At 43.0% G+C, this 14,408-nt stretch overlaps 1 protein-coding gene across 4 annotated transcripts in view; it reads right to left on the reverse strand.

The window, feature by feature from the left end:
- Positions 1-11,822: 11,822 nt before the first annotated feature.
- The window catches only part of tbc1d4 (TBC1 domain family, member 4), a 147,384-nt gene continuing 144,798 nt past the window's right edge, over positions 11,823-14,408 (reverse strand). For all 4 annotated transcript variants that reach the window (XM_046359210.1, XM_046359202.1, XM_046359228.1 and 1 more), the window contains one exon: positions 11,823-14,051. In XM_046359210.1, coding sequence (XP_046215166.1) covers positions 13,812-14,051 — 240 coding nt within the window. In that variant the 3' untranslated portion in view covers positions 11,823-13,811. The remainder of the gene's footprint in view (positions 14,052-14,408) is intronic.

Genomic DNA, 14,408 nt, shown 5'->3' on the forward strand with positions numbered 1-14,408 from the left:
CAGCTGTAACAGACATATACCAGGAGCTGTGGCAGGCCCGCCGCGTCTGTTGACTCATCCAGTTGTAACGCATATCATTCACTGGCTTGTATGTGAAGGAATAATTGTTTCAAAACATCTCCTGCCATGTCGCTGATGCGTTGTGAAACAGTGTTGTTTGATGAAGACATTGTCTGTATTGTTTTGTTGGCCTTTTCCCCCACCATTGTCCCAGCAATATCCGTGGCAGCAGGAAGTTCTCCACAATAGTATGGTGCTTGCCTGTCCTAGCCACTTGGTAACTCACCATATCAGATGCTTCTAGTCCCTCCTTGTTAATGTCCTGATGCTTTTATACTCGAACGTCTTCTTTATTCTCGCTCAAAAAACTCCAATGGCTTATTTTTCAAATGGTCATGTTTCATTTCTAAATGTCTGCACAAGAGTGAATGTTTCCCACGAGAGAGTAACGGTTAATGTGACTGGATGTTAATTATTTGACTAGGCTACCTGTATTTGACATTGTGTTGTTATTAAACTAGATAGTTTAATAAAAAAATGTTGGCAGTGAAATGAGGCTACCGTTGGAAAATATAAAAATTTATTGTTTGAAAATGTGATGTTTAAAAAAAAGAAATTGTGACACATTGCACGTACCCCTTTGGGAATACCTGCCTAGACTGATCTGCCACCCTGACTGACCTGCCACCCACATCCGACAACATTTTTTGGTGGCCCATCATGGTTCCTGCCTGACGTCTCCGCAGTTGTTGCCGCCTGTACTGTGTGCACACAGAATACGTTTCCTCGGCAAGCTCTGGCTGGCCTCCAACTACTTCCTGTTCCTCACCGCCCCTGTTCCCATATATCCCTGGACTCCGTCACTGGTCTCCCTCCGTCAGATGGCAACACTGCGATCTTGACAGTGGTGCATAGGTTTTCTAAAGCCACCCATTTTATTCCCCTTCCCAAGTTACCCTCAGCCAAGGAGACGGCTCAGCTAATGGTGCTGCACGTCTTCCGGATCCATGGACTCCTGGTCAACATGGTCTCCGACCATGGTCCTCAGTTCTCATCCCAGTTCTGGAAGGTGTTCTGTATACTCATTGGGTGGTCGGCCAGCCTGTCCTCTGGTTTTCACCCCCAATCTAAGTACCAGTCAGAGCGAGCCAATCAGGACCTGGAGATGGCTCTTCTTGCTGCATCTCCGCAAACCTCACCACCTGGAGCCAGCTACTCGTGTGAGTGGAATACGCCCCTACCACCGCTCCCTGCTCAGCCACTGGTCTCTCGCCCTTCAGATATCAGCCCCCGCTCTTCTCCGAGCAAGAGGAAGAAGTCAGCATACCCTCTGCCCAAATGTTTGTTCGATGTCCGTCCGCCGCTGTTGCCGTACCTGGAATATAGACTGGTCTTTTCATGACTACCTGCTCCCTGCTATCGTCTCGAGCAGAGGGCTTTCCACTCGGGATCTGCCCATCCGGGTGGAGTCCCGTAAACTTCCCCCATCTCTAAAATTATTAGCCCTCATGTGTCTAGGATAAACTGTCTCACAGCCCTTTGTCTCCTTTCCTCCACTCTGGACTAACCACTCCAATACTGTCTTTCAGCTCCCTCTTTCCCTCGCTACCCCTCTTTCCCTCGTGACCCCCATCCCAGCCTCTCTCACACACACACACACACACACACACACACACACACACACACACACACTGAATATTCTGTATGACAAGAGCCTTTGGAATCATTACAGCTCTCAGAGTTCTGTGGCCTTACTGCTGGTTGCCACAGAATCAACCTGACTACAGCAATTACCTGACTACAGTACAGGGTTTCTGAGAAATGCTAGTTGGAAAAATCTGTGAACAACATTTTGCAACCTTGCACTCAGGCACCAATTTTTGTCAAGAATGTGTGAGTGAGTAAGGGATCGGATAACATGTTACAATTTCAATGTGTACTGATGGACCAGATCAAGAGGGGAACACAAGAGAGAGAAGGACTTTGAGGGGGATGGAGCGAGGGAGGAATAAATGGAGGAAGTAAGGGAGGCACAGAGGGAGGCAGACACATATGAGGGAAGAAGAAAGGGAGGGAATAGATGAAGGGAGGGATGGACAGAGAGAGGGAGAGATAGATGGGGGAAGGACAGAGCAATGGATAGAGGGAGGAATAGACGGAGGAAGGGAGAACAGAGGGAGGGAGGAATAGAGAGAGGAACGGACAGGAGGGAAAGAGGGATAGATAGAGGGAAGGACAGAACAGATGGAAGGATAGATGGAGGGAGGGAGGAATAGAGGGAGTGAGTGAGGGAGGGAATGACAGAGATTGAGGGAGAGAGGAAGACCAGGGTAAAAACACAAAAAGTACTGATAAGGCAAAGGAAGCTGACCTGTATTGCCTGCTATCCCCAGAGGAGTCCCGGAGTCTCAGCTTTTCCCTGCTGCAGGAAGTGTCCGCGTGTGGGAATAAGTTAGGAATATCACACAAATGTGACCCCCTTGTGTGTGTGTGTTATAGGCTCTGGCATGACAGCCGTCTGTGTGTGGATTAGGCTCTGCTACACTGCAGCCCCCTGCATGTGAGACCATCCTATGAAAACAAAGTGCTCCATAAAGATCCTTTAATCTTTATTCTTCTCTATAGAGTGGGCAACCCACGGCCATCTTTGAAACTGGTTAGTTTATCTCACATTGGGTTCCTGTGATGACTCATGACCTGGGTCGAGTTCAGTAAGGCACATTGTAGCGAAATGTTTTCCAATTGAAATGCAAATCTGTGTTCTTATTGGAGACAGCAAAGTAGTACCTCCCCGTTTCAGAAACTTTTCTCCCTACTGAACAAGACCCTGGGAAGATTTACTAAGAGTTATGCCAGACAAAATTGTCTGGAAAGTTTACTTTACAATACCTTTACTGCTTCATTGAAATGAGATTAAACAGATGTTCTAACAGTATAGCGTCCTCCACTGTCCATGTTGCCATAACAGGCTCAAACCAGTGATCCTCTGATTGGAAACACACATGACTGCCATTTGAGCTATCAACAACATTTTAAGCTAGCTGTGGAGTGAGTTTATGATACGTTCTTAACTCAATCACTCACCCCTTCTAAACTCGCTACACAGCGAGTCACCCCGGCCCGTGAGCTGCCCAACTATGCATCTGAGTCACTAGGAACCAATGTTACGGACATCACGCTGCTTGCTTAGAGAGTACCGCTTCCTCCTGATTCGGCTAACACCGAGGCTAGAACCTTGCAAGAGCACGTGACTGACCTGTTTGAGTTATCAAAAAATATATCATTGTGAGCTTTACGGTGCATTCTTAACTCTGACGTAGAAAGTTGTGCTGAAGGACGTGGTTTGATTTGAATTAATTGAATCTGTATTTTACATTTCAAATCATATGAGAAACGGTCTTGCTCTTCTTGTGAAGCCAAGCACCTACGTTTAATAAGAATTATTGATTGACCAACCTGCTCAGAAATCCATTCAAGCTGATTTTAAGATACCAGCTAACCTAGCCCATTTCCTATAATATATAACATATACTGAGTGTTCCAAACAGTCAGAACACTTTCCTAATATTAAGTTGCACCCAATTTTGTGTTCCAGATGATTTCCTGCCCCCCCAAAAATGTATGGTAAATAATGTATTGTGTCATTTTGGATTCACTTTTAGAATATGTTTGTAACACCTCTAAATGAATGTGGATGCTACCATGATTACGGAGAGTCCTGAATGAATCGTGAATAATGATGAGTGAGATAGTTACATAGGGTCAAAGAGCATACCCCCAAGACATGCTAACCTCCCACCATTACAAGGATATTAACATGGGTAGATTAACATGTTTTGGGGGTATGATCTTTGACCCTCTGTAACGTTCTCACTCATCATTACTCAGAATATATCATGGTCCCGTGTGACTCAGTTGGTAGAGCATGGCACTTGCAATGCTAGGGTTGTGGGTTTGACTCACAGAGGGGACCAGTATGAACATGTATCAATCTGTATGCACTTACAAGTCACTCTGGATAAGTCACTCTGGATAAGTTCATACAAATGTTTTAAATGGTAGCATCCACATTCATGTAAAAGTGTTTATGAACACATTCTATTCTTATCTACGATAAAAGTGACTCCAAAATAAAACAATGCATTACTTACCATTCATTTCTATTGGGCACAAAATAATCTGAAAAACAACCAAAACTAACTTCAAATGCATTCAACACATTTGTAGAGTCACAAGCTTGATGTAGTCATTGCGTGCTAGGAATATGAGACAAAATCAACTTTTAATTTAAGAATCTTTCATCTTGAATATTTATTTGTTTAACAACCTCGTGTCTGTGCAACTGTATTAATATAAAATAAAATAATTTCCCCATTTTTTTTGCATACAATGTAGCTCAGTATTTATTTGTATTTGATACACTCATTATTGCTCATCGTTATCAAGGGTGTCAATAATTTGGTTCCCCACTATGTATGCATGTCCAAAACATTAGGAACACCTGCTCTTTCCATGACAGACTGACCAGGTGAATCAAGATGAAAGTTATGATCCCTTATTGATGTCACTTCAGTCAGTGTACATGAGGGGAGGAGACCGGTTAAAGAAGGATTCTTTGAGACATGGATTGTGTATGTATGCCATTCAGAGGGTGAATGGGTAATACAAAATATTGATGTCCATTTGAACACTTTCAACATCTTGTAGAGTCCATGCCCCAATGAATTGAAGGGGTTGCAAAGAAAGTGGCCCCAATGTTTTAAATACTCAGCATATGTTATATATTATAGGAAATAGGCTAGGTTATCTGGTATTTTAAAAGCATGCTTGAATGGATTTCAGACAAAATAATAAAAATAATAATAATAAAAAATAATTATTTAAAAAAAAAACAGGTGTCTGAGTGCAAGGTTGCAAAATGTTCACAGATTTTTCCAACTAGCATTTCTCAGAAACCCTGTACTGTAGTCAGGTAATTGCTGTAGTCAGGTTGAGTCGGTGCCAACCAGCAGTAAGGCCACAGAACTCAGAGCTGTAATGATTCCAAAGGCTCTTGTCATACAGTGTGTATGTATATATATATATATATATATATAAAACAGTTACCCACCTTGCGAGTCATTTGCCAACCCACACCCTTTTGGCAGTGCTTTTCCCATGTCGGAGAGTAGCTCTGTGGACAGTGCTGATTAGAAAATCATTGTTTACTACCCCCCCCCCCAGATAAAAAAAATACATGGATTCCATGTTGTGGAATCGCTTGGCATGCACAACTGTCTGTTTCACACCTGTTTGTCCAAGCTAATCAGCTTTGCAAATAGGCTACTGTGTTTATCCAGACAGGAAGTAGGGGGAAACATGTGTGCACACAGCGAGAACAAAACATTGGCATCCATATTAGATTTTGATTTGGGTGGGGGTAGTCCAAACTGGATTTAATAGTATTTGTTTACTGCCCGGTTTTCCAATCAGAACCGTCTCCCGCTTATGGATCCTGCTTCAGACGAGTATTTAGGCCGTTAATTCATTTCATGCCATCCCTATGTGTTACGAATCTCTTTTGGCCCGACAGTCTAGGGGGGGGGTAATGAGTCCCGTAACATAACTCATGCAAATTATAATTGTGACAAAGTACAAGTGAGAACGAAATAACCATGACTACTGAAATCTACCGTCAAATTCAGGGTTTATTAATAAACACACGATAATGGGGAGGGGGGGGGGCAGGAAAAGGGGCTGAGCTAGACCCAAGGAAAGAAACAATAAGTAATCAAAAACACCCCTAAGCTAGACTAGCCTACTTTAACAACAGCTAACTAACCAAAAATACAGTGGGTGGTCCGCCCAGTTCTAACTAGTGTATTTAACAAAGTTTACCTACGGGTAATGTATGCCCATGGGCAACTTGTCTTGGTTTCCCCTTTTCCCACCAGCAAACAAAAACCATAACCAAAACAATACTCACAGGTGATGACAAAGTGCTATGGAGATGCTCAAACAAAAGAGAGGTTAATACACAAAGAGAGCGTGAAACACAGAGACCTACAGACATGGCATTTACAGAGAGATTGAGCTCTAGAGCAAACAACTGACAGGGTTTTTAAACCAAGGGAAAGGAACTGTGATTGGGTAGGAAACAGGAGGAGGTGTGTCTTCTGATTGATGATTGATTGTTGACTGATTGGGGAGTGATGATTTTCACCTGTGAGGGGAGAAGGAGAGAAAAGAAACACACACACACAGGATACACACACAGTATGGAATGCCCTTAGACCCAGTCTTAATTAAATCATTAATACCAGACTACTGAAAAACCATGTAAACATGTGCACGACCTCAGCAAGTATGCATGTGTATTTACATCGTGTGCACATGCTTCATGTGATAGAAATCAGACACACTACCAGGGTTTTGAAAACTTGGTTAAATAATACCATGGTCCCTCCTTTAAAACAAGTCTAGTCCCTCTCTGGTTGACATCACATACCATGGTCCCTCCTTTAAAACAAGTCTTGTCCCTCTCTGGTTGACATCACATACAGTGGTTCCTCCTTTAAAACAAGTCTTGTCCCTCTCTGGTTGACATCACATACCATGGTCCCTCCTTTAAAACAAGTCTAGTCCCTCTCTGGTTGACATCACATACAGTGTTTCCTCCTTTAAAACAAGTCTAGTCCCTCTCTGGTTGACATCACATACAGTGGTCCCTCCTTTAAAACAAGTCTTGTCCCTCTCTGGTTGACATCACATACCATGGTCCCTCCTTTAAAACAAGTCTAGTCCCTCTCTGGTTGACATCACATACAGTGGTTCCTCCTTTAAAACAAGTCTTGTCCCTCTCTGGTTGACATCACATACCATGGTCCCTCCTTTAAAACAAGTCTAGTCCCTCTCTGGTTGACATCACATACAGTGGTCCCTCCTTTAAAACAAGTCTAGTCCCTCTCTGGTTGACATCACATACCATGGTCCCTCCTTTAAAACAAGTCTTGTCCCTCTCTGGTTGACATCACATACCATGGTCCCTCCTTTAAAACAAGTCTAGTCCCTCTCTGGTTGACATCACATACAGTGTTTCCTCCTTTAAAACAAGTCTAGTCCCTCTCTGGTTGACATCACATACAGTGGTCCCTCCTTTAAAACAAGTCTTGTCCCTCTCTGGTTGACATCACATACCATGGTCCCTCCTTTAAAACAAGTCTAGTCCCTCTCTGGTTGACATCACATACAGTGGTTCCTCCTTTAAAACAAGTCTTGTCCCTCTCTGGTTGACATCACATACCATGGTCCCTCCTTTAAAACAAGTCTAGTCCCTCTCTGGTTGACATCACATACAGTGGTTCCTCCTTTAAAACAAGTCTAGTCCCTCTCTGGTTGACATCATATACAGTGGTCCCTCCTTTAAAAACTGCGAACTTACGCTGCAGGATTTAGAGGTAATTTGTGGTTTAGTACGGTACCCTGCGTCACCACTTCATTGCTCCAGAACAGCGCATGGGAGAGTTAGAGCACTGATTATGCTTTTGGGTCCTACTGTGTCACTGACAATGAATGGGCGACATAAACCTAAATAGAAACTGATAATTGTGCATGACTTCAGTATTACTTACTAAAATGCAAATTAAATCAAAGTTTATTTGTCACGTGCGCCGAATACAACATGTGTAGACCAGTGAAATTCTTACTTACAGGCTCTAACCAATGGTGCGGAAAAAAGGTATGTGTGTGTGTAGGTAAATAAAGAAATAAAACAAAAAAGAGTAGCAAGGCTATATACAGACACCTGTTAGTCAAGCTTATTGAGGTAGAATGTACATGTAGGTATCGTTAAAGTGATGAACAGAGAGTAGCAGAAGCGTAAAAAGAGGGATTGGTGGGTGGTGGGACACAATGCAGATAGCCCCGGTTAGCCAATGTGCGGGAGCACTGATTGGTCGGGCCAATTTAGGTAGTGTGTACATGAATGTATAGTTAAAGTGACTATGCATATAAGATAAACAGAGAGTAGCAGCAGCATAAAAGAGGGGTTGAGGGGGGCACATAGTCCGGGTAACCATTTGGTTACCTGTTAAGGAATCTTTTGGCTTGGGGTAAAAACTGTTGAAAGGCCATTTTGTCCTAGACTTGGCACTCTGGTACAGATTGCCACACGGTAGTAGAGAGAACAGTCTTTGACTGGGGTGGCTGGGGTCTTTGACAATTTTTAGGGCCTTCCTCTGACACCGCCTGTTGTAGAGGTCCTGGATGGCAGGCAGCTTTGCCCCAGTGATGTACTGGGCCGTACGCACTACCCTCTGAAGTGCCTTGCGGTCGGAGGCCGAGCAATTGCCGTGCGAGGCAGTGATGCAACCGGTCAGGATGCTCTCGATGTTGCAGCTGTATAACCTTTTGAGGATCTCAGGACCCATTCCAAATCTATTTAGTTTCCTGAGGGGAAATAGGCTTTGTTGTGCCCTCTTCACAACTGTCTTGGTGTGTTTGGACCAATCTACAGTGCCTTGCGAAAGTATTCGGCCCCCTTGAACTTTGCGACCTTTTGCCACATTTCAGGCTTCAAACATAAAGATATAAAACTGTATTTTTTTTGTGAAGAATCAACAACAAGTGGGACACAATCATGAAGTGGAACGATATTTATTGGATATTTAAAACTTTTTTAACAAATCAAAAACTGAAAAATTGGGCGTGCAAAATTATTCAGCCCCTTTACTTTCAGTGCAGCAATAGGATAATAGTGAAGTCATCACAACTATGAAATAACACATGGAATCAGTTAAGAACAAATTCTTATTTACAATGACAGCCTACTCCTTTCCACCTGTCAGGGAATTGAAACCCGGTCTCCCGCGTGTCCGCATTCTCTAGTACAGCCATTATTGAAGGCTATCAAATGTTTCTCAAAGATGCCCTCTGGTGGTCAAACTAGCACAAACTAGCATTAATGGTACCAGTGGTTCACACTTAAATAATGTGCCATAGAATTCTGCGGCAACATGCAAGCTGCACCGCAGTACGCTGCAACTTTTAAAGGAAGACCCACTGTAGGCTAACATATCCGTGACCTCTAGCATTGTTTTGTCAGTTAGTTGTTTGCAGTTGGGGGGGATAGCCACAAAGGCCTAAATACAATACTCCCACATCCGGTCTTCATGTGTAGGAGCACACACATAATGGGACAATTCGGAGTACAATGCATTCCTCATTCCTGGATTGAGGTACATTTTCTGAGACATATCTCGCGTCGGCTCCTTGTTATCTTAATCTACACAGGAAGTATATAACATAATTTCCCAATTTTTGGGAGCATACACTATAATGCAGTATTTGAAGTCGTCGCTGAACGACAACACGGATAATATACATTTGGCTGGTTTTTCCGTGCATCGGCAGGACAGAACAGCTACGTCTGGTTAGACCAGGGGTGGGGGTGTGTGTCTATTTGTCAATAACATCTGGTGCGCGATGTCTAACATTAAGGAAGTCTCAAGGTATTGCTCGCCTGAGGTACCTCATGATAAGCTGTAGATCACACTATCTACCAAGAGAGTTTTCATCTATATTTTAACACCACAAACTGATGCTGGCACTAAGACTGCACTCAACGTACTGTATAAGGCCATAAGCAAACAAGAAAATGCTCATCCAGAAGCAGTGTTCCTAGTGTCCTGGGACTTTAATGCAGGCAAAACTTAAATCTGTTTTACCTGATTTCTACCTGCATGTCACATGTATAAATAGAGGGGGAAAATGCTCTCCCTCAACCTCCATTTGGCAAATCTGACCATAATTATATCCTCCTGATTCCTGCTTACAATCAAATCCTAAATCAGGAAGTTCCAGTCACTAGCTCAATACAGAAGTGGCCAGATGATGCGGATGCTACGCTACAGGACTGTTTTGCAGACTGGAATACGTTCCGGGATTCATTGTCGTACCTACACTGACCTTACGTAGATATCCCAATTAGATGTCATGGATTACAGCCGAAATCCACACCAAGGTAAAGGCTAGAGCTGCCGCTTTAAAGGACACTAATCCGGACACTTTTAAGAAATCTCACTATTTCTTCAGATGAACCATCAAACAGGCAACGTGTCAATACAAGACTAAGATTGAATCCTACTACACCAGTTCCGATGCTCGTCGAATGTTGTAGGGCTTGCAAACTATTACGAACTACAAAGGGAAACCCAGCCGTGAGCCTACCAGACAAACTAAATGCCTTTTATGCTCGCTTCGAGGCAAGCAACACTGAAGCACGAATGAGAGCACTAGCTGTTCCGGATGACTGCACTCAGAGCATGCTCGGACGGACTGGGAAGTGTCTTCACTTACATTCTCAACCTTTCCCTGACCGAGTCTGTAATACCTACGTTTCAAGCAGACCACCATAGTCCCTGTGCAAAAGAAAGCAAAGGTAACCTGCCTCAATGACAATTGCCCCCACGTAGCACTCACATCGATAGACATGAAGTGCTTTCATGGCGGGTCATGGCTCACATCACCACCATCATCCCGGAAACCCTATACCCACTCCAACTCGCATACCGCCCCAACATATCCGCAATCTCAATCTCACTCAACACTGCCCTTTCCCACCTGGACAAAAGGAACATCTATATGAGAATGTTGTTCATTGACTACAGCTCAGTGTTTAACACAATAGTGCCCATGAAGCTCATCACTAAGCTAAGGACCATGGGACTAAACACCTCCTTCTACAACTGGATCCAGGACGTAAGGGTAGGCAACAACACATCTGTCATACTGATCCTCAACACGGGGGCCCTTCAGCGGTGCCATGTTCACCCACGACTGCATGACCAAGCACGACTCTATAGGGAGGAGGTCAGAGACCTGGCAGTGTGGCAGGACAACAACCTCTCCCTCAATGTGGGGCGGCAGGGTAGCCTAGTGGTAAGAGCATTGGACTAGTAACCGAAAGGTTGCAAGTTCAAATCCCTGAGCTGACAAGGTACAAAATCTGTCGTTCTGCCCCTGAACAGGCAGTTAACCCACTGTTCCTAGGCCGTCATTGAAAATAAGAATTTGTTCTTAACTGACTTGCCTAGTTAAATAAAGTTCAAATAATAAATAAAAAAGGTGTACCATTGAGAGCCTCCTGACCGGTTACATCACATCCTGGTATGGCATCTGACCGTAAGGCGCAGAGGGTAGTGAGTACAGCACAGTACATCACTGGGGTCAAGCTTCCTGACATCCAGGACCTATACACTAGGAGATGTCAGAGGAAGGCCCAAATTGTCAGACTCCAGTCACCCAAGTCATAGACTCTTCTCTCTGGTACCACACGGCAAGCGGTACCGGAGCACCAAGTCTTGGACCAAAAGGATCCTTAACAGCATCTACCCCCAAGCCATAAAGACTGCTGAACAATTGATCAAATGGTCATCGGGACTATTTACATTACACTCACCCCTTTTGTTTTTACACTGCTGCTACTTTCTGTTTACCTACATGTACAAATTACCTTGACTAACCTGTACCACCGCACATCGACTTGGTACCAGTATATAGCCTCGTTATTATTATTTTATTGTGTTACTTTTATATTATTTTTGACTTTATTTAGTAAATATTTTTAAACTCTATTTCTTAAACTCTGTTGTTGGTTATGGGCTCGTAAGTAAGCATTTCACGGTAAGGTCAACACCTGTTGTATTCGGCACATGTGACAAATAATATTAGATTTGATTAATGCAGATATACAGTATTATGGACATTTTCTGAAATTACAATGCAGTTAAAACATTTTTTTTTTAACCATTATTTTAAGTGAAAGAAACCACTCGAGACACAAGTGAATAGAAAAAGGCAGTGAAGGTGTGATTTATTGAAGTACACGTGACATTTTTCTTTGTGAGGCCTCATTTCAACAAAAACAGGCTGTCGACATTAATTCAACACAATCGGCGTTAATTCCATAGTAGTGATTGAACAATGCGATGATGTCGGCTACCTACACAGACACAAAAGAAAGCAAACACTCAAGCCAGCCATTAGGGCTTCCCTTATATCACCCTCAATCATGGTCATAAGTTTATCTCCGATTCAGGGTAGATAAGGAAGACTGCATTCATGCGTTTATTTGGCACTTATGAGTTAACACAAGAACACGACTTTAATCTAGTTCATTCTCTGATGATCAATGATGATTGGCCAGCCTATATTTCCAATGGAGCATCTTTGTAAGACATGAATCTCTAGATAGCAAAAGGACGGTTGTCTTTGTATGACCCAGAACTAGATGTCTTTTTTAGCTTGTTTAACATGAAAACACAAAGCATTGAAACACATGAAAACACATTTTGAAACAATTAAACACGGACAGTGTTGAAATACAGCGTTGAAATTCATCATTTGATGAAATAGAAGGAAAAAAAACACTTGCATGAATTATAATTACACTTCTGGTTGCTAACCATTTAGCAACGAAAGCATTAAAACCTCTTTGGGTCCAAAGGCAGTACAGGAGAAAGTACATTAAGGCAAATAACAATGCAACCACAACCACCCTAAGAAAAGCACTGATATGAAAAAGAAATGAGCGTTAAACAAGCAATTTCCACAACGACGACTCACATTTACATTTAAGTCATTTAGCAGACGCTCTTATCCAGAGCGACTTACAAATTGGCTCCGTCGAATAAGTGAAGCCCGTGTCATACAGATGTAATATCTTCATTTGACCACCTCTGTTGTCGCAGGGATTTTCCTGCACATCAGGAAATGCGAATTGTAATTGTGTTTCTTAAATCGATTACTTGATTTATCTTAAATAAAAACGTATCAATTCATTTATATTTCTTGTGGGAGGCTAGATGGTTACAGGCAAGTTGATGACGTCGGATAGGCTTCGTCAACCTTAAACGTGTGGGTCGGCTGCAGTAGCCTAGTTCAAAGTCATTTCACATGGAGTGCTGTTCGTATTCGTGTCAACTCTGTGAAACAGAACTGTTCCTACATTGTGCACACACGATTGACAATCAAAAATTAAACATTCTTTCAACATTTCAGAAAGCAAATAATAGAAATCCATATTACAAAGACCCAAATATGCTACATGTCCACTTGGTCAACTTTCAGTAATTGCTTTCGGTTCACAATACAAAAAAGTGAACAGTGTAACACCGTTTGCAACATTCAACTTTTTAAGATAAACATTTTTTTTTTTAGCTGCAGGCAGGTCAGCGCTTAACAGTCGATATCAGACTAATTATTCTTTTGACTTTTTCTCTTTTCAATCAGAATCATTGGAGAACATGACTCAGATGTGAAGGTGAGATAAAACAGTATGAAGGAAGAGAGAAAGTCCTGGAGACAGTGTGTGTGTGTACACTGTCCTGGAACATAATGAAAAAAGTGTCTGTCCATGATGTCAGCTGTTTGTGGTGTGTGAGCAGTGACATTCAACTCAGTCTGTTCTCCAGCCTAAAAGAGAGACTGTGAACCTTCTCTATACTCTTCTTATTTCCTGTGTGCGCATACACAGACACACGCACGCAGGCACACACAGCACATTCAAATCAGACCACATTGCCATACTGTCAGTGTCTGTCTGTCGAAATGGCGACACATCACATAGGAACTACACCACGTGTCTTAAAACGACAACACATATAGTATGGCTAAACAGTTTCACAAATGTTAATAGTCCCAATAAAGTTTGGTTTTCAAATTCAGAAATTCTATCCATCCATCGTCAAGAGTCCTCTCTCTATGTCAGTAATATCCATCTACCTGTCCATTCTCCAGTCTCTCCCTCACCTTTGCCTTCCACTCTTCCCCCATTAGGGCTTCTTGGCGGTGGGCTTGGCCTTGCCGTTTGGCCCCTGAGCAGGCTTGACCATGTGGGTCATCTCCACGTCAGCCAGGGCGTCCGGGGGCAGGCAGGAGCGCATGCGCTCAATAGTCTTCTGGTAGGACTGGCGCTCCTGCTCCAGCGAGCGAATCATGTGCTTCATCTTGGACTCACGTGACAGGAAGTTCTCCACAGTGGCCTCCAGGCTTTGGATCTTCTGTCGTGCCGCCTTGGCAAAAGGAGAGGAAAATGGATGATTTTAGGCAACTAACACATGGGATAGGTGCATAGAGGGTAGTGATGGGGGAAAAAAATCAATAGTTATAGCGATATTACTTTGGATTAGATTATATTGATACTTTGGGCTCTATTTTAACAAACCTAACGCAATGGTAAATCTTAGAGCTGGCGCTAGCTGGCGGTAGCACAGCAACTCACTGCCTTCCTGAAGACAAACAATGTATACGCTTCAGTCTGGTTTTAGACCCCATCATAGCAGACTGCACTCGTGAAGGTGGTAAATTACCTTTTAATGGTGTTAGACCAAGGCCCTGCATCTGTCCTCGTGCTCCTAGACCTTAAGTGC

This window comes from Oncorhynchus gorbuscha, linkage group LG01, assembly GCF_021184085.1.
Source record: "Oncorhynchus gorbuscha isolate QuinsamMale2020 ecotype Even-year linkage group LG01, OgorEven_v1.0, whole genome shotgun sequence".
In the NCBI taxonomy this organism is placed as follows: domain Eukaryota; kingdom Metazoa; phylum Chordata; class Actinopteri; order Salmoniformes; family Salmonidae; genus Oncorhynchus; species Oncorhynchus gorbuscha.